This window comes from Oryza sativa, chromosome 1, assembly GCF_034140825.1.
Source record: "Oryza sativa Japonica Group chromosome 1, ASM3414082v1".
NCBI lineage: Eukaryota > Viridiplantae > Streptophyta > Magnoliopsida > Poales > Poaceae > Oryza > Oryza sativa.
The window spans coordinates 1,770,278-1,793,701 of NC_089035.1; the positions used below are offsets into that span (position 1 = coordinate 1,770,278).

General features: G+C 45.6%; 3 protein-coding genes and 1 non-coding gene across 4 annotated transcripts; 2 read left to right on the forward strand and 2 right to left on the reverse strand.

The window, feature by feature from the left end:
* Nucleotides 1-8,737: 8,737 nt before the first annotated feature.
* On the reverse strand, nucleotides 8,738-9,894 carry LOC4325796 (uncharacterized). Its single transcript, XM_015790587.3, has one exon. The coding sequence runs from the start codon at nucleotides 9,843-9,845 to the stop codon at nucleotides 8,991-8,993; it is 855 nt and encodes a 284-aa protein (XP_015646073.2). The 5' UTR covers nucleotides 9,846-9,894; the 3' UTR covers nucleotides 8,738-8,990.
* Nucleotides 9,895-12,862: 2,968 nt separating this feature from the next.
* On the forward strand, nucleotides 12,863-12,936 carry TRNAT-AGU (transfer RNA threonine (anticodon AGU)). Its single transcript has one exon. It is a non-coding gene; the product is annotated as a tRNA-Thr (tRNA).
* Nucleotides 12,937-13,283: 347 nt separating this feature from the next.
* On the reverse strand, nucleotides 13,284-15,538 carry LOC4325798 (uncharacterized). Its single transcript, XM_015790733.3, has 6 exons — nucleotides 15,180-15,538; nucleotides 14,970-15,093; nucleotides 14,546-14,824; nucleotides 14,347-14,469; nucleotides 13,797-14,257; nucleotides 13,284-13,688 (listed from the first exon to the last, which is right to left on the reverse strand). The coding sequence occupies exons 1-6, from the start codon at nucleotides 15,387-15,389 to the stop codon at nucleotides 13,686-13,688; spliced, it is 1,200 nt and encodes a 399-aa protein (XP_015646219.1). The 5' UTR covers nucleotides 15,390-15,538; the 3' UTR covers nucleotides 13,284-13,685.
* Nucleotides 15,539-18,439: 2,901 nt separating this feature from the next.
* LOC4325799 (uncharacterized) lies at nucleotides 18,440-19,756 on the forward strand. The gene is made up of 2 exons (XM_015773706.3): nucleotides 18,440-19,213; nucleotides 19,318-19,756. The coding sequence occupies exons 1-2, from the start codon at nucleotides 18,644-18,646 to the stop codon at nucleotides 19,384-19,386; spliced, it is 639 nt and encodes a 212-aa protein (XP_015629192.1). The 5' UTR covers nucleotides 18,440-18,643; the 3' UTR covers nucleotides 19,387-19,756.
* Nucleotides 19,757-23,424: the final 3,668 nt, after the last annotated feature.

Consider the following 23,424-nt stretch of genomic DNA (forward strand, 5'->3'; position numbering starts at 1 on the left):
GCTTCACAACTCTAGTTTATTTTGTGAGAGAGCTCTTCCCAACTTCGCTTCCAGTTTTAGTGGAGCTGAAACTGTTTGGCTGAACTCCAGCTCCAGAAGGGGTGGAGGTGGAGGTGGAGCTGTGTCAAACAGGAGGTTGTCAGTATGGCATCGTGTGGATTGGATGTTGAAGGCGGCAGGCGGCTAATTAAGAAGCATTGACCATTCTGATGTTGCGTGGTTCAACACAATTCTGCTTCTCAATTAGTACCATCTGGAAAACCTGATAAATGGGCCTCCATGGCTTTTTAAGGAATAAGTTTACATTGCGTCCCTCAACTCATGTACCTGGTTAAATCGTATCCCTCAACCGCTCTCGCCGTCCCACCGCTTCCAACGTCTTGCTGCTCTCACCGCTCTGCCAAGCTCCCGCCGTCTGCCCCGCCGCTCTCTCCATCTCGCTCGCCGTCGAGTGAGGAGACGAGTAACTGACACGTGTGCCCAAAATTTCTTTTTATTTTTATTTAGGTTTGTTTTTTACTGCCACGTAAGCGCCACGTCGATGTCACATGGGATGAAGACCAGATAAACCCGCCACGTAAGTGCCACGTGGGAAAAACCGCCTCCGAAACCATCGAGGGAGTCGATTTGCAACGGTTTTTGAAGTTAAGGGACAAGTTATATCCGGTTTTGCGGTTGAGGGGTGTGATTCACCCAGACGCATGAGTGGAGGGAGGTGAAGTAGACTTATTCCTTTCCGCTTTTTAATCTCTGTATCTATCTGGGCCTAATTCTTCAAATCTTCATGATGATGGGCCAAAAATCTATATAGGCCCTTCTTTTCGGGGCCTTTTCTCCGTTTCTTTTGGACATCCATAATTATCCTGACGTACAAAATGGTCCTGTGTTGACTGACGATTGGGCTAGCAAGAGTCAGTCACAGTAGCGTGTAACCCGTTACAGAGGTAACTGTTCAGGACTGGTCATCGGCTCTTTTAAGGTGATGGTGCCACCTACAGCAATGTATGGTGGTTGATTTATTGGTACTCAAATCTAGTTTCTCTTGGACATTGATTCCGCGAACCAAATTCAGTCCACGTTCGCACAATCGCACTATAGTTAATTACTCCCTCCATTCTAAAATATAACCACTCTAACCTAAACGCTAAGAAATACTCCCTCCATCTATTTTTGATAGACATATTTCCAAATCTGAAAAAATTATTTTTGATAGGCATAGTTTAATCCAACAACATATCATCTTAATGACCTTCTCGGATTTAATGCATGACTCTTCATTCTTACACACAAGATTGGCTACATAGACATTGAGAAATGTAAATATTAATGAATCGCTTGTTTACGAGGAATGACTAGTAGCATATTTAAATGGATGATAAATATAATTACTTATCTTTGGTCTGTGTGCCAAGATGAAATATGACTATCAAAAGTAGATGGAGGGAGTAATTATTATCACCTTATAGTTTGAATTATCTTAATAAATACTCCATCCGTCCCACAATATAAGGGATTTTGAATTTCTGTTTGCAACGTTTGACCACTCGTCTTATTTAATTTTTTTTTGCAAATATAAAAAATGAAAAGTTGTGCTTAAAGTACTGTAGATAATAAAGTAAATCACAAATAAAATAAATAATAATTTAAAAAAATTTAAATAAGACGAGTGGTCAAACGTTGCAAACAGAAACTCAAAATCCCTTATATTATGGGACAGAGGGAGTAGAATACATGCACCCTACAATTATAGATCTTGATGGTCAAGGATTTGAATAATAATATTTTAGTGAAAAATATGTGCTAGGTAATGACATGCATGCATGTCCGTCTTATATTATTAAATAACTTTAAAAAATAGTTACTCCCTCCGGTTTCATTTTAATTGACGTTTTGAACAATGACACGGTCTACAAAATATACCTTTGACCTTATTTTTTATTATAATATACACAATAAATAAATGCATGTTTACTTTTATTATAGTGTTTTGAAAGACAAATATATATATGTTGTTATAGTTTCTTTAAACTAAATATTTTTGAAGTTATTGATGGTCAAAGTTATTAAAGTTTGACCTCAAATTTGTCCAAAACGTCAATTATTATAGAACCGGAGGAGTATACGTTATTAAATAACTTTAAAAAATATTATGGAATGGAGGAAGCAACATTGATTACGAGATGCTTTCTAATGGAAAATTATGTAAGAGCTGAGTTACAATCGTGAAACCCATCTAACACGTTACACCTAGTCTTCCGTCACAAGAGCTATCCTTGGTTTTTCTGATCCACTGCATGCGCTAGTTTTGCAGCTGCTCTCCTTTATATATTCGTGTCATTTAGATACCATACCACATCCTGCTACTCATAATCCATCTTGTTAAGTGCTTGTGTTCAGATCAATGGCTTTCATAGTTTGGGCACTACTACTCTTCCTTTTACATCTTCCCACAATAGCGACCGGATCCAGTGCCCACTTTGGCGGTAACAACACTGTTAGGTGCCATCCAAACCAGGCTGCAGCGCTCCTCCAGCTAAAGCAATCTTTCTTCTGGGTTAATTCTCCGGTCATCCTTCCGACATGGCAAGATGGAACCGATTGTTGTACCTGGGAGGGAGTTGGCTGCGATGCTTCTTCTCATCTTGTCACGGTACTTGATCTCAGTGGGCGGGGCATGTACAGTGATAGTTTTGAACCTGCACTCTTCAGTCTCACATCCCTACAACGCCTAGACCTTAGCATGAATTCCTTGGGTACCAGCAGTACCACCAAAGATGCTGAATTCGATAGGCTCACTTCGCTCACCCACCTCAACCTCTCCAATTCGGGCTTGGATGGTCAGATACCTATGGGCATCAACAAACTCATTAACCTTGTGTCCTTGGACCTTTCCAAGCGCTATGTTAACGATAACAGTGATATCTCTTTTAATGAGAGTGATGATGAGATTATCTTTACAGGTGACAGTTATAATCATCTGCAGGAATCCAGGTTAATGTCCCTAGTAGAAAACCTAAGCAATTTGAAAGAGCTCTACCTCGACCATGTGGATATGTCTACAAATGTAGATGACTGGTGCAAAACCCTTGCTCAATCAGTTCCTCGTCTTCAGGTACTTAGTTTAGATGGTTGCTCTCTCAACACTCCTATTCATCACTCCCTTTTGAGGCTCCATTCTCTCACAGTGATAAATCTTCAGTCCAACCCTGGTATAGCTGTCAATCTATTTCCAGATTTCTTCATGGGTTTCGCCAATTTAACTGTGCTCCGACTTTCTCATAATAATCTCGAAGGGTGGTTTCCTGACAAATTCTTCCAACTGAAAAATCTAAGAATCCTCGATTTGTCCTTTAATATGAATCTGTTAGGGCATTTGCCAAAAGTTCCAACCTCTTTGGAGACATTGAGACTAGAGGGGACCAACTTTTCCTATGCTAAACGAATTTCTTCTAGCAATTTCAATATGCTGAAGGAGTTGGGTCTTGAAGGGAAATTAATTTCTAAGGATTTTCTCACGTCGTTTGGTTTGATCTGGTCTTTATGCCATCTAGAACTCCTTAATTCGGAATTGTTAGGAGATTCAGGATCCAATTTGTTGTCATGGATAGGGGCCCACAAGAACTTGACATGCTTGATACTATCTGAGTTTGACTTCTCTAGCACAAAGCCTTCATCCATTAGTAACTTCAAGAATTTGAGAAGCTTGTGGTTGTTTGGCTGTAACCTCACTAGGCCAATAATGTCTGCAATTGGTGATCTCGTGGACTTGCAAAGCTTGGATATGTCAAACTGCAATACATACAGTTCAATGCCATCTTCAATAGGCAATCTCACAAATTTAAAAAGCTTGTATATCAACAGCCCTGGGTTTTTAGGGCCAATGCCGGCTGCAATTGGCAACCTCAAAAGCTTGAAGAGCATGGTATTCTCAAATTGTGAATTTACTGGGCCAATGCCATCCACAATTGGCAATCTCACTAAGTTGCAGACCTTGGAAATTGCAGCTTGTCGGTTTTCTGGACCAATACCTTATTCAATTGGACAACTTAAGGAATTGAGGGCGTTATTTATTGAAGGGTGCAATATGTCTGGTAGAATACCAAATTCAATTGTCAACATGAGCAAACTGATATATTTGGGGCTTCCAGCAAATTATCTGAGCGGCAAAATTCCAGCACGGCTTTTCACTCTTCCAGCACTACTCTTCTTGGATCTTTTTGGTAATCATTTTTCTGGTCCTATACAAGAGTTTGATGCTGTGCCTTCATATCTGATGAGTTTGCAGTTGACCAGCAACGAATTGACAGGAGAGTTTCCCAAGTCATTCTTTGAACTCACTAGTTTAATTGCTCTAGAAATCGACTTGAACAACTTGGCAGGCTCTGTGGATCTTTCATCTTTTAAAAGGTTAAAAAAGCTCCGTGATTTGAATCTTTCACACAATAACTTGTCTGTCATTATGGATGACGAAGGCGATAACTCTTCATCTACGTATCTCTCTGAACTTAAAGAGCTAGGACTTGCATGTTGCAATATAACTAAATTTCCAAGTATTTTGACTCGTCTGAGTGACATGTCTTATTTGGACCTTTCTTGCAATAAAATCAGTGGGAACATACCAAAGTGGATATGGGAGAAATGGAGCAGTAGCGTCGTGCATTTAAATCTCTCCCACAACATGCTCACCAGTATGGAAGTTGCTTCATATCTTCTCCCTTTTAATAGGCACTTTGAAACTTTGGATCTTAGTTCCAATATGCTTCAAGGACAGATTCCTATACCAAACTTATCAGCTGAATTCTTGGATTATTCACATAATGCATTCTCTTCTATTCTGCCAAACTTCACTTTATATCTTAGTAAAACCTGGTATCTCAGCATGTCCAAGAATAATATAAGTGGAAATATACCACATTCTATTTGCAATTCAAGCCTGCTGGTACTTAACCTGGCGCATAACAACTTTAGTGGGCCATTTCCGTCCTGCCTAATGGAACAAACGTACTTCAGAAACATATTAAATTTGAGGGGAAATCACTTTGAAGGGATGTTACCTACCAATGTTACAAGATGTGCTTTCCAGACAATAGATTTAAATGGGAATAAGATTGAAGGTCGGCTTCCAAGGGCACTAGGTAACTGCACATATTTGGAAGTCCTTGACTTGGGAAATAATAAAATTGCCGACACTTTTCCATCTTGGCTAGGAAGTCTTTCCAATCTTCGTGTCCTTGTCTTGAGATCAAACCGGTTGTACGGTTCTATAGGTTATACGTTTGAGGACAAATCTGGAGATCACTTCCCAAACTTGCAAATCATTGATTTGGCCTCAAACAACTTCACTGGCAGTTTGCATCCGCAATGGTTTGAAAAGTTTATATCTATGAAGAAGTACAATAATACAGGAGAAACTATCAGCCATCGTCATAGCATATCAGATGGATTTTACCAAGATACTGTCACAATCTCATGCAAAGGGTTCTCTATGACTTTTGAAAGGATCTTAACTACCTTGACAGCAATCGACTTATCTGATAATGCATTGGAAGGAAGCATTCCTGAGTCGGTCGGAAAACTTGTTTCACTACATGTGCTAAACCTGTCACATAATGCCTTCAGTGGAAGAATTCCACCCCAGATTGGCGGCATAACTGCTCTGGAGTCACTGGACCTGTCTTCGAATTGGATTTCAGGGGAGATTCCTCAAGAGCTTACTAACCTGACATTTCTAACCGTCTTGAACCTGAGCAATAACCAATTGGAGGGAAAGATACCAGAGTCACGTCAATTTGCAACATTTGAAAACAGTTCATATGAAGGCAACGCAGGACTTTGTGGAGACCCATTGCCTAAATGTGCCAGTTGGAGTCCTCCAAGTGCTGAACCACATGTAGAGAGCTCCTCTGAGCATGTCGATATTGTGATGTTTCTCTTTGTTGGCGTGGGCTTTGGAGTTGGATTTGCAGTAGGTATTCTGATGAAAACGAGTTGGATTAACAGGTGGTTTCACTCGGCGGTCAGCCGCCAACGAACTTGACCTGAATATATATGAGGTGTAGCAGACGGTTTCACTCTCTGGTCAAACAACGACGAACCTGACCTGCATATACATAAGGTGCAATGCATAAATGTGTAGCTTGATATCTGTATTTTCATTAGTTACTACTTATAACACATGGATTCAGTTCTTAGTACTAATTACACCACCTTTAGTAGTTGGTATGCGTAGTATGTCTACTCAGGATGATACACTCTGCTGTAAGCTTGGAATCATTTACTGGTTTTCTCTCTTTTTCCTCAGCTGTCCAGTGAAAGAACGCCTGGCGCCTGCCAAATTTTATCAAGTGCTTACTGACTTTCTGGACTACTAATATTTACACAGCTAGCCAGCTAGAGGTTGGGTAGTGAGAATTTTTAGAATATAACACTCAATACGCACTGCTTCTAGGATTTATCACCTAATTCGTACTACTTTCAAAATACACCACTAGAGGCGAATTTTTTTCGTTCCGTAACACTCCGTCCACCCAAAGACGCCTGTCTGTTTGCCCGCACGAATCTGGCCGCTGGCGAGCTCATCCTCCCCCACGCCGGCGAGCTCGACCTCCCCACGCTAGCGAGCTCCTCCTCCCGCACGCATCTGGCGAGCTAGCTCGTGTCGTCCCCGAGCTCAGCCGCCGCCGCCGCCGCACCAGGCTGCCGCCACCGCGCCCAGAGCCGGCGCCGGTCCAACCTCCGCCGCCGGAGCTCGACGCCCTCCGCCCTCCACCGCTGCTCCCCTCTCCTCCGGCCCTCCACCGCGTGCGCCGATGGTGGCGACGGACGGGCGACGGCGGGGCTGACGCGGGCGGCGACGGACCGGCGACGACGGGGCTGACGCGGGCGCGAGCGGTGGCGGATTGACGACGGCGGCGCCGGGAGGACGGAGGACGACGGGCCAACTGACGCTAGGGGACGGAGTGTTACGGAACGAAGAAAATTCGCACTCCAGTGGTGTATTCTGAAAGTAGTACGAATTAGATGACAAATCCTGAAAGCAGTACGTATTGGGTGTTATGTTCTGAAAATTCTCGTTGGGTAGTTGGTCATCAGATCAACTGTGCTTCAAACCACAGGTTGCCAATTCTTTACAATGACGGCAATTAACCCATTTGCAATTGGTGAAGCTTGAGACATTCGGATCAATTATATGACCAACTAGGATTTTGGGCTTCTATTCGTTAACATGATGAACAGACAAGTCAGTGAACTAACCGATTCAACCACTGCCGACCGTCACTCATCAAAGAATAAATTGATGGCACTTGCGGCAGCCGATGGCCATGGCGCGTGCCGCCGAGCTCCGCGCGGCGCCGCACGGGTGGCTCGCGCAACGCCTGGCTTCAGTAGTAGCTGCGCATGGAGGCGTGCGGCGCGGCCAGGCAAGGCCGTGGAGCTCGATGCCACAAGCTATCGACGCATCAGCCGTCCGGCCATCGTCGGCGCAGCCAAGATGCTGGCTGCGCATGGAAATCTGCAGGGAATCAAGCTGCGGGCTGCCTGGTTCCCGAGCAGCGAGCTCCGCCATTCGGATGTGCAGCCGGCGGCGGGTTCCCCACACCGAGATAGCGGCGGCGTGATCTGAGCACGACCGCGGCGGCGATTCCATCGGAGCCCATTAAGCTCACTTGGGCCGGTTCTTCGCAGCGAGGCCTGGTACTGTGGGCCCTCACCACCAAGTGGGCCTAGCTGGTGGAAATTGGTACGAGAGAATCGGGCCACCTGGTACCTGGGCCGTAAATAACTTAATATGGGCCGAACCTTACTAGAAGGGCTTTTTAGGCCCATTCTGCCTAAAATTCCTGTTGCTGCTTGTAGGCCCACCCACGAAGACTAACGGAAACAGGAGAGCTACCAATAATAGCGACCCGATCTGGATCGTCCAAGTCCGATCAAAAATCAGGGTTCGGAGGCCCAGGCACGTTAGATCGGTGGCATGTGAATATGTGATCTGTGTGGGTCTCAGAAATGCCTCGCTTTGATCGCTTCCTCTCCGGCACTCCACGAGATCATAGTTATTGCTACGCGTTATGACATTACCATTTACCAATTGTTGTTGTTATTAGTAGTACACTGTAGTACACTTGGCCAAAATTGGTTACAGTTGACCTAAAAAATGTAAAATCTGCAATCGAACTATCCGTGCTTAGCTACGGTGTGTTTGGCACAGCTCTTCCATCTTTTCTAGAGCTGAAGCCTAGACAACTGTGCTTAATTAAACATGTTCGTTTAGTATGGTCTGTCCAATAGGTAGAGGTAGGGCATCCGGTGCGACATACAGGATGCAAACAACAGGATGAAGAAGAAGAGACAGGGAACAGGGAGAAACACAGGTGCAAATCGATCTACACCACAGTATCAAACTGTGGCAAATGGACGTACTATATATGCCGTGAAGAATGCGAAAGTTTTTTTTTTTACAAATTCAACGAACTATGCGGTAAATTAATGAAAGTATGCCCGTCGATTTCGTGGCAATTTTGCTGTAGGAGAAGAATGCTGCGAAGCCAAGCAAGCGCAGGCGGAAAGACGGGGACCCTTACTCCCCCATGCACCCCATCAACCCCGCAAAATGATCCATCCTTCCATGGCTCCTCCAACGCACGTCCCCCACACACAATTACACATGCATGCACTTCCCCCCTTTCCTCTCCTCGTCGCTCACCCATGCCTTGCCAAACACAAAACCAATCATCAATGCACCAATAGCTAGCTAGCTAGCTAAATTAAAGGGATCTTTTCAAGAAAGATCACTTCATTAAATTGATTGCCATCTGTTCCCCTCACACAAGCTAGATCGAGGAGCATCATCATCAGCGTCAAACTAGCGAAAATTTATCACAATTCATAGCCCAATTGACTAGTAGTAGTGAATTTAGAATCTTAGCAAGCATGATGAGTACATTTGCTTAATCGTTTAATTACTTCTATCTAAGCTACTACCACCTAAGCTAGCAATTAAGTCCGAAACCCCTGTTCTTGGTGGTCTTGTTGCCACAGTCGCAGAGCAAGTAGCTCAGCATGTTCACCATGCTGGTGCCAATGGATGGCACGTTGATCACCGGGCTAACCCTAACGCCATGGCCGGAGCTGCCATTTCTGCTGCCCCCATAGTAGTAAGCTGCTGCTGTAGCACCGGCTTTCTTGTGCTGCGGCGGCCGGTGGTGACCGCCGCCCGAGACGACGCCGCCGAGGCCGCCGCCCTGCGCCGCGGCCGCCGAGCCAGCCGATCGGCTCCGCATGAGCGGGAACGACGGGCAGCTGAAGCTCCCCGACCCCGACCGCGGCGCCGCCGTCGTGGCGGAATTCACGCTGCAGCTGCGCGTGAACGGCGACGTCCAAGAACCCGGCCGCCTCTGGTAACTCGTCGGCTTCACGCCGCCGCCGCTTGTTGCCTGCTGCTGCTTGCACGGGCTTGGCTTGGGATGAACCGGCGGCAACGGCGGCACGGGCAGCAGCTTCCCGCCGGCGAAGAGTCGATCGGCCGGCGCGACGTCGGCGGCGGCCGCATTGGCGAAGTCGAACTCCGGCTCGGGGAGCCGCCGCCACGACGACATGACGACGACGAGCGACGTGTCCGACCGCGCCGCCGGTGTCGCCGCTCCGGCGGTCGCCACGACGCCGTCGTGAGAGAAGGAGATCCTCGGGCCGATCAGCTCCGGTGCTAATTCCTCCATTGGCGCCACTGCCACAGCTAGTAGTAGTGTGAGACCACAAGCGAGCGAGAGATCGAGATCGAGGCGAAGCGGGTTTGGAGAGAAGAAATGGATAAATAGAGCGGAGGCCTGGAAGGGCAGGGGACCCATGCATGTGTGTGTGCAAATTTCGCAGCGGAATTGTGGGTGCGGACGGGAAACCGTTTTGATCCTCTATGTCAGTCAGATGGTTAAGAAAAAATTTAAAAAGATTAATTAGTATATGATATAACACTCCATAAACATGTAAGTACAGATTCAACTTCTACATCTCGTAAAAAAACAAATTAAACTGCACCTAATTAACATATATTCACATTCACAGTCAAATTTATCTTTTTCGTTGCGATACGTAGAAGTTGAATTTGAACTTGTATGTTTGCTGAGTGATATATTACATGTTAATATATTTTCTTAAATTTTTTTATAATCATCTAAGTGACATGGAAAGAGATATCTCCCGAGAGATAAAAATCCACTTCTGGTGCGGACCGCGATTGATTCGATCGGTGTAACGCGCGCGGGACGGGTCCCCTGGTCGGTCACCTACCTACGTGAATGACATATGCCTTTGCCGTTTTCTCGTTTATTTGGATGTGAAATTTTGGCAATCCAGCTTGGCATTTTTGGTGGCGTGCAGCCTTCATCCTGCTTAGCCTACGTACATAGGCCGCTGCTCTGCTTTCTACCCAAAACCGTCATGTTAATCATTTCGTATGTTGTACTGCTGCTCGTACTACTCAGTTTGCAGCATTGTCCATTTTCTAAAATCCATGCTAGTCCCATGCATTCAACCATCATTGAATCATGAGGCGCAATGTACAGAGGCGACATCGATATATACTGGGATTTAGTTAAATTTAGCATCGGTGAGAATGAGATATTCACAATTAGTTAGTACAACTTACAACGAAGGCTAGAAAATGCATGATCACTGTGTCACTGTTGATGCTGTAATGTAATGCATGGCGAGACATCGACAGCAAGACATTGTTAAGCTCTTTGTTGGAACAGAATATGATGGGGGTGGCCTAACTAGTCCCTATCTCTCAATCAGTGAAACCAGCGCAAACACGGGGGGATGGGCAACCCATGTTGGCTCCATTTCATGCATATTTCGATCAAATATCCCAAAATCATGCTCTCTAGACAGTAAGACAGAAACAAATATCAGAAAAGGTAGCCTCTCGCCCTCCTCTCTTTCCTTTTTTCTTTCTCCATTCAGGCGCCGCACTGAAGAAAGAAACAAGAAAAAGCGAAAAGATCTTTGAATTCTTCTCCATTTTGACCACACAGGTGAATCTAGTCTGGGTCTCTGGTAAAAAGTCATGAACTCTATCTATGACAAGGTAACTGTCTCCATTCTCCAACCGTGTACACGTCTGCATGATCGATCAGGAAACAGCGTGTTGGACAATACATCATATATAGTTGTATAAAAGTATTAAAGCAACTGAACAGTCACCTTCCTTCTGAACACACGCCCAATTATTCTTCCGTGCCTTCGCTTTTGAGAGATGCTGGACCAGAGTAGATCAGAAATCATTGTGCAGTGCCATGCATGCAAACGATTTATTTAACATAATTGCCAAAGAGTTTTTTTAATTAGCAACCATATGATCATATCTCACTGACACATCTAGTTCAAGTGACCTGTTAATCAGTCACAGCTAACACAACTCTGACGCAGTAATGCAACCTCTCTTCACTTCTACTTCTAACACCAGCTCCAAATGTTGCTTCAATATGAGAAAGAAGTAAAAAGTACTACTAGTAGGGCCATCTTTGTTTGTTAGCTGGCATTGCTAATTTTGGGGTTTTATTAGGAGAGTAGTGGGCTATGCCCCCTTCCCGCTGTTTGGAGTCGTAGTATCCGAGTCTTTTTTTTTTCCTTAGTCTTTTGTTTCTCTCCTCTATTGGCATAAGTCGGTCTGGCTTAATGTGTTGTGTAACAAATATTCTTTTCTTCTAATATATTGACGTGCAATCCTTCTGTGCGTGCGAGAAAAAAAAGTACTACTAATAACAAAAACCTGAGCTTTAGATTAAGCTGATGTTGAAGAAACTGAAACCTAAGGATGGAGGCGGCAATGGTCAAAGTATAGGGGAGCATCTGAAACAGGGTCGCCCTTGTATTCAGGGAAGCCATATGAACGAATGTTTGGCTGTGCTGTGTATAGTAACAGTTCTTTCTGTTCGTCCTCAGTGATCACTGTTCACTCGGCTGGCATCTTCTACTGGCTTCAGGCTGGTGTTACAGTTGCCCTCGTGTTTGCTTGCTCTCTGATTAGATTAGGGGGCCAACCCCCTGGATCTATGGTGTTTCTTGACGTTTTATAGCTCACTACACTGTTGTTACGGCGAGCTTGGCGCTGTCCAGCCGCCTGTACCTGTTTTTTTTAGATGAAGACGGCACTTTATTGATTACTGAGCATCAGACAGGAGCATCTCACGGATACAGTCCGGAGTCTCATTACGGTAAACATTACAGACAGAGGGCTCAGAGCAACGAGCTAATGTGTGTGCCGCTACATTAGAACAACGACTAACATGGATAAAGGAAACACTGATAAACTCAACACCAAACTTCTTGACGTCCTCAACCAGGCAACCGATCTTGGAGCGATCCTGCCCAGTTGAGTTTAGCTTTTGGATAACATAAAGACAGTCGGAAGCAACAATCACGTTATGGAAGCCTTCTTCTTTGGCCAGCCACAGCGCATGCCGGATAGCACAAGCCTCCGCCTGTACCTGTTGGTGTCTCCTCTCTACTGGAAAAGAAAATTGGAAGGAAAATGGAAGCAGTGATTCTGGGATTCTAGTGCTTGGGCCAGCTTTGTTGGATACTAACTTCAATGGATGCATCCAATCCGGCCTCTACGGGACACTGCACTTTCACAAAGTTCAGAGTCTTGGGCCGTCTGCAGTCGATGGATTCAGGGGTTGGATTCAAGAGCAGAACAAATAAAGAAGAAATGTTGTGAATGTTTCAAATTAACACATTGGTAAATGCAAGAGATGAGTATTATGATTTACCAGTGTAAGTTGTTGCTCTGGTCATGTTGTACTAATGCAGTTTAGTAAGAACAAAGCTAACATAACAAGTGCCGTTTTGCGAGCTAACAGTTGCTTTCGTAGCTCAGTTGGTTAGAGCACCCGTTTAGTAAGCGGGAGGTCTTGAGTTCGACTCTCAACGAAAGCATATTTTTATTATGAAAAGAATCCATAATTCTATTCATTTTATTTTCTGTTTCTTCCAGTTTTTTTCCATTACGCAAATGTTGTAACCCTACTTATTTTCTAGAGTACTATATTTAATGCACTGCAGAGCTCCTGCTTTCCTTAAGAAAGACCAAGAATAAGGAGGTTCAGAACAGTAGTATTCCATTTCCTTATTTTTCAGGCCAAAGCAAAGAATCCACGATTCAGATGAACATACAAGGTCTGAAACAGTGTACAGATGTCCACCGCAATTAAGAGGGGAGAATACATCTCCGACATAACATTCACACTTCACATAACAAGAATTCATTAATCTGTAAGCTGATATTTTCATCCTGTGGAACTGAAAAATGGCAGCTCCATATCGTTTAGATTCTTTACGAAAAAAAAGGAAACTGCATATTGCAACCATTCTGAACACAGAAAGGCTGAAGTTCATGAAACTAATGCTATCTTGCAGTGATTCTTTCTTTCACTTATATACAGGCACCAGAGCGACCGTGTAACAACACACGATCGAAACTGTACAAGACAGACAGTAATCAGTAATTCTGCTACATTTACAACCATCTAATAGCAACGCGTCGAACAGAACTCAGCAAATCTTCTCCCTTACAAGCAGTGAAGCAGATAACACCAGCGCGTCACCGAAGAGGAAAAAGTAATTACAGATAAGGAATTGTGTCAGCTATCCTTTCCTGAATCTTGAATCATTCAGATCGCTCCCTGTCACTGAAGAACACAGACAACAAGAACAGCACATTTCACATCAGAACTCACAAAAACCAACAGATTAAACCATGCATCAGAAATTCAGAATCAGTACTGTTTGAAGATTACCTCCTGGTTCGGGTCGCTGGGCGGAGATGGAGACTCGGATCCAAAGATGTAGAACAGCGCGAGCACGGCCATACTGACGGCCAGTGAAACGCCAAGAACGGCCAGAACGCTGTAGATTCTTCGCCTGTCGTCAGGTAGCGGCTCTTCAGGTGGCCCCGAATCAGAGATGGCTATCGAGCAAGAAGGCTGATCGCTCGTGGTGCATTCCTCTCCCTGGCCGCCGCCGACGACGTCAGCCGCCGTGACTTCCCTCTCCCACTCCGTGCTCGGTCCCGACGGGTTGTTGAGCTGAGAGGTGATGAACCTGTCGAGAGCAATGCCACTCCGGCAAGCCTTGGCGCGGGCGGCCGCCTCGCCTTCCTCCGGGATGAAGCGCTCAGGGCGGGGCTGCTTCTTGCTCCGAGAAGGCTCGCGGTGCGAGGACTCCGCCGCCGCCGCCGCCGCCGCCGCCGCGTCCGGAGCTGGCGATCGAAGTCGATTGATCAGAGGAATCGAATGGAAACCAAGCCAAGAACAGAAGCCGTTTGGAAAATTGGAATTGTCATCTTACCAGGCAGAGGCGGATCGGCTTCCCTGAGGATGGAGCGCGTCGGGCTGGATTGCTTCCTGCTTCGAGACGGCCGGATGCGGAAGGTGGAGGGGGGCATCGCGTTCGCCGCCGTGTGGCCGGACACTGGCAATCTCGTCGTCAGACGAATCGATCAAGAAGAAAACCAAGAACAAGAACTCGTCGGGGTTAGTGATCTTACCGAAGCGAGCCTCGCTCTGCTTCTCGGCCGCCTCAAGATCCTGCTCGTTTCCTCTGCCTGGCGAGGCGCCATGGTCAGCATCGGGCACTGCAGAGGCATTCTCCGGTGAGCTTTTCACGAGCTCTGACGACGACGTGCTCAGAGCAGGAGTCTCGGGATCAGCCGACGGGGGAGCTCCCGCGGAGACGAAGCGCGTCGGGCCGGCATTCTTCCTGCTTCGTGACAACATGCCGCGATAGGTGGAGACCGGCGTCGCGTTTGCATCCGTGGCTCGGAACGCTGAAAAAGAATCATCGTCAGACGAATCAAGAAGATAGCCAAGAACAGGGGAACATTCATCCGGGAAGAAGATGGCCAAGAACAGGGGAACATTCATTCGGGAAGAAGATGACCAAGAACAGGGGAGCGGTTCGGGAATACTCACCGAAGCGAGTCGCCATCGGGTTCTTGGGCACCTCATGGAGTTCGTTCTCGCCGCCGTCCGACGCGGTCCCATCTCCGCCGCCGCTTCCCACCGCCGTGACTCCCTCCGGCTCGAGCAACGGTTCCTGCACCGACGAACCGCCAAGAAACAGAGAAGTTAGAGTCGGTCGAGCACCCAGCACCCAATGCGGCTCATCCCTCATCCACTCACCTCGAGATCGTCGTTCTTGGCAACCTCCGCCGCGACCCCATGGCCGGCATCGTCAACCGCCGATGAGCCCTCCGGCTCCGTCGACTCGGCCCCTCGCCCCAGGCCCACGGCATCGCCGACCTCGTCGGAGCTACCCTCCCCCGGAGCCCCTCCTCCTCTGCGCTCCTCCTCCTCGGAGAGATCAACAACCGCGTGCTTGCCTTCCTCCATGAGGATCGAGTTCTTGGCGCGGGCGATCGGATGAAGCCGCGGCGGAACCCGGAAGCGAGGAGAGGAGAGGAGGGAGGGAAGAAGAGGGGGTTTGAACTTTGCGAGAAGGGGAAAAAAAAAACAAGGGTGAAGTGGCGTGGCGGTGGTGGATTGGTGGAGATGGGCGCGACGCGAGCGGTTATAAACTTGATGGAGACCAGTAAACAGTTGGTTACCTCGTTAGTCGGTTGGTTCCGTAGATTCAGCGTAGACCCAGTCCACAGGATCGACCGCTTCGAGAATCTTAGAGGCCCAGAATGGACGGCTACTGATCGCGTCGGTCCATGGACTGCGTCTACAACAAAAACCTCGAAACCGGCGTGGTAGTCGTGTTGCCCAAATCGTTGCGCGTTGCGCCAACCGCACACGACGTCCGGGCCCACCTGGCAGTGAGACGGGAGTACAATGTATCTTCGTCGTCGGCGGTCGAGCGAGACAAGCAGGAGAATCAACCGTCCCATCGCGAAAGCTGTTCTCTTTCCTTTCTTTTGCATGGAGAGAGAGAGAGAGAGAGAGAGTCACTACGGTTTTCGGTGGTGGGTCCCACATGGCAGCCGTACTACCCCTACCGCTGAAAAAAGACTCGTCCGCCGGAAACACGTGACAGCCGTACGCCCAAGAACATTCAAACCATAGAGAAAAGACGGAGACACCCCCCAAAAAAACTGACATGTGGGGCCTCCATCCTGTGGGGCCCACATGCCAGTTGCTGGATACGGAGTTTTTTGTGCACGCCGCACTTTCCGTTGCGATCCGTGCTCTCCTCCCTGGACGCGATACGTAAACGGACACTGGAGTGTGGGGCTCAACGGCTGTGGCCCACATGTCGGTTGGTTAGTTGGTGGGTGGCTCGGACGTTATGGCGTCAGTAACGTACGTGTGGGCTGTTCGCGAGGTCGGGCTCGGAGATGGAGATGGATGCTCTTTGGTCTCGGGCTACGCCGCGCAGCCAGTTTCCAGTGTGGTTTCCCCATTTTGCCCCTCGTCATCTCGCGCTTCCTTGCGTACATGGTCGGCAGTGGTACTTTGCAACAATCATCACGAAATCCATACCACTTTTCGTAATCATATCACAATCCTATTTGTGTTGTATCCAGCATGTTTCATCAAGCATGTATTGCTCGGATTGGGATCCTCTGCATTAGAGTATGAAATGGAGAGGTGCTACAGTAAATTAAATTAGGAGAAATCTGCACCTTCTATTCATAATTCTAGGGCTATAACCAACCTCTACGGTATTAACGTGATAGTACAAGCTAAAAAATAAAATATTGATGCTACAATACTTGCTGATCTGAACCGTTTCGTTTTTAATCTAAGTGCTCAAGTGCTACCGAGAAAGACTGTAGCATTAGCAATTCAAACTGCAGGGGATTCGGATCATGCTCGGAGAGATATTGCCATTGCACGTGTCAACAATTGTTCAGTTTTTCATCTCATAATACCAATCGACTGTAGTGACAATTCAGTTAGACCATGTTCAGTTAATCCCCGTAAAGGAGGGATTGGAAGCAATTTATTTACACTTATTATTGTGTTAAATTATTTTCCATCAATTCCCTCCAATCCTTTTTAATCTTCTCCAAACCAATAAGGTCTTATGTGATTTTGTAATTAATCTATTGGATTGTTTTTTATGATTATTTGCTTTATGTTTCTAAAAATAGGATTTGTCAAAAAAAATCTTAAATTGCTTAGACAACTGTCCTAAGTTGTTTGTAAAGTTTGTTTCTTTTAAGATATTAATGTATCACTACACTCAAGTAGATATTTTATATCCCGTGAATAAAATATGTTCGCTGTTTTGTGAAGCACAAAACAAACATGGAAATACACCAAGCATATACAAAGGTATGTTTAATCAAATTCTAAGGCTTTGTTATTTTGAAGAGGTTAGGATATCATCCTCGTCGTACGTAAAACGAAACGATGAATTAACACATGATTAATGAAGTGTTAACTTAAAAATTGAAAACATGAATTAATATGATTTTTTACAGTAACTTTTGCATATTAACTTTTAAAAAACTCGCATAGTCTAGTATTTTGGAAAGCGTGTGTATGGATAACATGAGAGGTGAGGCTAGGAATCTTGAGGAAAGAACATATAAATAGGAGTAGAGGTTAAGGGCAGTCCCAACTCATAATGTCCATAAGTAGTGTCTATGATGTTATGCCAATAAGACATCACAATAGAAACTACACTTCACAACCCATGGTTTCATAAAGTGGGCCATTAATAAATACATCATCTATCTTCTCTACCAATCATATTTATTCTTCATCTATTATGAAGACATTATTCTCTCCCAATGCAAAACTTGATAGTGTCTATTGCATAGGTTCTCGTGTTAAAGCTGTGTCTTGCATGAGACCCAATTTCTTCCTCTCTTCACTCTCTCTTAATTAATATAGTGCCACATAAGATAAAAGTTCTACATAGCAATGTAATTAATGCCATAAACACCATCCTAGGTAGAGGGTTGGGACTGCCTAAAGGCCATGTTATTTTCTCCTCTTTCCCAACTCAATTTCCTCGATTTTTACGCACACGCTTTTTACACTATTAAATGGTATATTTTTTTAAAAAAGTTTTCTATATGAAAATTTACTTTTTTTAAAAATATATTAATATATTTTTCAAGTTTTTTACTAATATTCAATTAATCTTGCTATAACTGCCGTGTCGGGAGACAACGTTGGGAAAAACCATCATTCGATCCTACTAATATCATCCTAAAATAGTGCTTATCCGTGCTGTGCTTAACCGCGAAATTTAGTCAATTGTTAAAGAATGGACCTAGAAGACGGCAGGAAGGTGTTGCATGAAAATAGAAAACCACACCCCCATGCAGTTCCATAATTATCCAAATTTACCACCCATCAACATCAAGAGAAAACACACTTCTCTCCTTAAAAAAATCATCCAACAACAAAAAAGAAAAGAAAAAAAAACTTGGCCTCAACGCACACGCCCCCAATATTTATTCACAAGCAACACCAACTATTCCATCTATTTTTCCTTTCCCCCACACTTCCATTCCATCGCCCCACCCAAGCCCCAAAGCCAAAGCCGCCCTCCTCTCCACGTCCCACGCTCTTCCCCTCCCCCTCCCCCGCTGTCGCCGCCACCGGAGTCGGAGTCGGAGGAGGTCTGGGTGACGGCGGCCTCCACGCGCGCGTTCGTCGTCGCGGCTTTGCCCGCGGCCGCGGCCATGGTGATCTCCGCCGAGCCGCACCCGCCTCCTCCCCCGGATCCCGTCGCGGATGGCGCCGCGGCGGTGGAGGCGGCGGCGTCGAGCGCTCGCCACCAGGCCGCGGTCCTCTCGTCGTTCCCGTCGCTGAAGACGTGGGGGAGCCACCGCGTCCTGCGGTGCGCCCACGTCAACCGCGCCGGGGACGCCATCGCGGCCGCCAGGCGTTCCCCGGAGCAGCTCGACGGGGTCAAGGAGCGGCTCCTGCTCCACCTCCGCGAGGTGGATGGGAGCGACGTGGTGGCCGACGCGGAAGTTGCGGCGGCGGTAGCCGCCCCGGCCCCGGCGGCGGCTGCTTCGCGCCCGTGGAAGCTGCGCAGTCGACGTCGCCCGGCGGTCGCCCCGGCGTCGAGCGCGTCTCCGCCGCCGGAGCGGAGGGCCGCGAGGGCCCGCGCGGAGGCCCTCGACAGGGCGCGGTTCTCGGTGACGCTGACGAGCGAGGAGATCGAGGAGGACGTCTACGCTGTCACCGGCGCGCGCCCTCGCCGCCGGCCTCGGCGGCGACCTCGCCCCGTGCAGAAGCAACTCGATGTGAGTTCATCCTCCTCCATCTCTTCCCTTTTCCTTACGCTTCGGCCCCCACCGTTCATCCTCCAGGGACCCATCCGTAATTTCGTAAAAATTCACGTCCCCAGCTGCTATTTCCCGGTGCATGGCTGTCCGAGATCACCGTCGAGTCCTACCGGGTGCCCGACGATCGGTGAGCTGAGCAGAGCAGATCAGAGCACTGTGACATCTACTATCAGGCAAGAAATCCCAGAAGCTAGTAATTCATCGATCATCACAATCACAACAATCTCCTGTTATTAATCGATCCTTATTAACCCCATGTTAAATTCCTCCCTTGTTATGGTGTTGTTGTTACGAGCTAGTAGTAGTAAATCGATTGGTTGATTGAACAGAGTGGGAGTAGCGGCAATATTAGCAGTGGTAATTAATTAAGGAGTAGCTGTTCTTGTTAGCAGAAGGACCTCCTAATTATGAAGTGGTAGCAGTAGTGGTATTGTCCTCCTTGATGGTACATTTGTTAACAACATCTCAATTGCAATGTTAATGCTACCTTCCTTCCATGCATCCATCGTTAAATTCCCTTTTGTTTTTTTTTTCGATTGCACTGCTTCATGCTCAAGGTGGCAACGATATTATGCAAGTTATTTGACTATGTAGTACTCCAATCAGTAAGTTTTATAGTATTTAATTACCAATGTTATCCTTAATCATGGTCGCATACCGGTAACTGCTGGGTTTGCGGCTGGGCCAACAGCATCGCTTGCCGCAAGCAGAGGGAGTGAGGCTGACGGGTGGGCCCGGCCCGCACTGGAGCCGAACAGTTTTGCAAACCCTGGCGCCTGCTTGCCAGTGAGCACAGGGAGAGCCTTTTCGTCGCCTGTTTTTACTTTGGCTTTTTAGTGCCTCGTGGGACCCACCTGTCAGAGGAACTGAGGATGGTTGACACGTATCTAATCACGGGTGGGCCCGGTCGTGGACGTGGACCGGGCCAGGTTTGCTCGGCCAGTCGGACCATGGTGGGCTTGGTCCACGCACGTTGCTGGAATTAGCCGGAAGAGGGTTTGCTGCTGCTGCGCCGGTTGTTTTCATGTGTTAAACGAGAGCTATTGATACGGAATTACGGGTTGCTAGTGGGAGTGGTATTAAATTTTTGGACTGCTACCTTACCATTTTAGGTCAATTTTGGACGGCTCGATTTGTGGTGATGAGTGAGTAAATAACAGTGATGAGACTGTGGACAAGTAGATTATTAGATGGATAGATGGCACGGCACGCCAATGGTCCTCTCCTCTGCAGGTCGAGTTGCAGGGCGATCCTTGTACAGTAGAGGCCATCTGATTGGTAGCGGATGGTCCAGATCGATCATACGTGCGACCTTGACATTGCACCTAACATTCATATGGGATTAACATAATATCAACAGGGCGACATGCATGGATGCAATTGTTGCTCAAACATGTAGCAGCAGTAGTTCCTTCTTTCTGGGATACTTTCAACTCTGACAAAGTATGGCAGGTAGTAGTAATGATCGTTCAACTGACGATGAAATGATGAGTCATCGAGTCCCCATGTCGACAGTCGACAAAAGGAACTGTTTTGCTGAAAGCATTTTTACTGTAATTGAGAGAGTCCTACAGGTGTAGTGCTGTTCTTGTTCAAGAAATGGGTTGTGCTTGGCAAAGCTTCAGGAACTTTCCCAAACCCAGTGCATTATGATTCGGGATAGCAGTTGCTGACTTGCAGTGCAGCTGTTGCAGTTGCAGCCGTACTTGGGCAGAAGTCTACCCTGTTCCGTGGTTGCTGAGCAATGGGGGTGAGGACAAAAGCGAGCTTGTACTACTCCAGTACTGAACAGTGCCAACGTAGTCCAACCGTAATGATCTGCAAATGCACACCTGCATCTGAGACCAAAACATTCTTAGGTTTTGCGAGTAGAAAACGGAGGTTATCCACTTCAATTACTATTCTGTAAGAAGTTGTAATTAAAGTTTTTAATTTAAACGTGCATGAGAAAGTTGCCGTTATGTGTGCTTTGGGTGAGATTCTGACCAAGACATCCCGCGTTGTAATAAAATTTTGTAAAGAGAAACCTAGCCTTCAGCTGGCACGTGCTAAACTCCGTCGAATTCGTTCAGTGGCGGTGCACTGTCAACGCGTTGACACAAAACTAAATTAGTCTTCTCGTATTTGATTCCAGAAAGGAAAAATACACAATGTCAACGAGCATCATAGCTTTCTCTCGCCTTGGAACTGTACGTATGTATTCACTCCGTTTCTAAATATTCAACGCCGTTGACTTTTTTAAATATGTTTGAGTGTTCGTTTTATTTAAAGAATTTAAGTAATTATTAATTTTTTTCTATTATTTGATTCATTGTTAAATATACTTATATGTATACATGTAGTTTTATATATTTTACAAAAGTTTTTGAATAAGACGAACGGTTAAACATGTGCTTAAAAAATCAACAATGTCAAATATTTAGTAACGGAGGGAGAGTATATGTGTATGGCGCACAAGAACTCACGCAACTGAATGTGCGGATGTGTTTGATGCTTCTGCCTTTTCTATGGAATCATGCAACACACAACGTGCTACACGAACGTACTTATTACATGCTCTTTGTTTCAAATGAAATCAACTTTTATGTGTCTAACTAGCGCACGATTATATGATTAAGTATGAGTTATTAGCACATGATTAATTAAGTTTTTAATTCTACTAAATTTGAAAGATATAATTATTTGATATTTTGAAGCTTCTATATATAAAAAATATTTTTCATGAAATGCATCAATTAGAAAAGAATGAGACCATATGACATGGATGGAGGGTTCGACTTACCGTCGATAACCGCGCTTACCGCGGGGTACGGTAATATAAATACAACGGTAACCTTCTTAAATTTAAATAAATTTAAAAAATAATTTAAATTTTTGATAGATTTCATACGGTTTTTCACGGTTACCGCAATTACCGCGCAGTAACCGTGCTTACCGCCGGGGTGCTGTAACCCCGGCCCTGGCGGTTTTGGAAAGTAGCTTTTCCCGTGTATAAATGGTCACAACTGACAGTGTTAAGTAATACTAACATTACACGGGAAGTTAATTAAGCAACATGAAGCTAGAGATGAATGTTATCGCGAGGAAAGTTGAGTGACCATTTTGTGCTGGGCAATGCATGCGTCCACAGATCTCGAGCCAGGGGAGGTCGAGCTGGACGCTCTGCGGTGTCGGCAGCTCTCGTGCTCCTCGGATTGTGCACCGAGGCCACGCTCGTCCTCTTCAAGATCGATCTACTACAATTATCAACACCTGCAAGCTCAGATGTTTTTTCTTCATGGCCAAGATAGACTTGGCGGTACCGGGATATGCAAGGACTGAAGTCAATACTACTCCCTCTCCGTCCCTAATCAGAGAGCGTGAAGAAAAATCACCGAGGCCTGGTTTAGTTTTTAACTTTTTCTTTAAACCTTTAACTTTTCTATTACATTAAAATTTTCCTACACAAAAACTTCCAATTTTTCGTCACATCATTAAAATTTTAATCAAACTTCTAATTTTGCCGTGAACTATACACAGGCCAATACCAAAAAGATCACGTCCTAATTAACCTTATTCATTGTCCTCAATTATAATGGTTGTACTCCCTCCATTTTATAATATAAGGTATAACTTTTTTTTTAGTATTGTACTATCTCCATCTATTTTTGATAGACATATTTCCAAATCTGAAAAAATTATTTTTAGTAGGCATATTTCAATCCAACAACATATCCTTTTAATGACTTTATCAGATTTAATGCGTGACTCTTCATTCTTCCACACAAGATTGACTACTTCGGCATCAAGAAATATAAATATTAATGAATCGCTTATTTACGAGGAATAACTAGTAGCATATTTAAATGGATGATAAGTAGAATTACTTATCCTTGATCTGTGTGCCAAGATAAAATATGATTATCAAAAATAGATAGAGGGAGTATAATATAAGGCATGCGTTCATATGCAATTGACTATGATTTTTTCTGCATTCATGTAGTATGCAATTGACTAGAACTTCATCTCCATTAAATTATTATTTTTTAAAATCTTCTACTCTTAAAATATATTTATTGGTGATCCAAATTAGGATATGTTAATAATTATTTCTTGGTTTTTGATTAAGGGTGGTTATATGTTAAATTTTGGAATGCAGAGAGCGGTTCTCTAAACGTTACTACCTAGCA

What these genes read in the sequence shown, in the direction of transcription:
- LOC4325799 (XM_015773706.3), top strand. Translation starts at nt 18,644, where the DNA reads ATGGTGATCTCCGCCGAGCCGCACCCGCCTCCTCCCCCGGATCCCGTC. An exon ending in CCGTGCAGAAGCAACTCGAT is followed by an intron (nt 19,214 to 19,317) that starts GTGAGTTCATCC and finishes TCACGTCCCCAG; the next exon opens with CTGCTATTTCCCGGTGCATG.
- LOC4325796 (XM_015790587.3), bottom strand. Translation starts at nt 9,845, where the DNA reads ATGGGTCCCCTGCCCTTCCAGGCCTCCGCTCTATTTATCCATTTCTTC.
- LOC4325798 (XM_015790733.3), bottom strand. Translation starts at nt 15,389, where the DNA reads ATGGAGGAAGGCAAGCACGCGGTTGTTGATCTCTCCGAGGAGGAGGAG. An exon ending in CCCGATGGCGACTCGCTTCG is followed by an intron (nt 14,825 to 14,969) that starts GTGAGTATTCCC and finishes ATTCTTTTTCAG; the next exon opens with CGTTCCGAGCCACGGATGCA. An exon ending in AGCCGATCCGCCTCTGCCTG is followed by an intron (nt 14,258 to 14,346) that starts GTAAGATGACAA and finishes TTCGATCGCCAG; the next exon opens with CTCCGGACGCGGCGGCGGCG.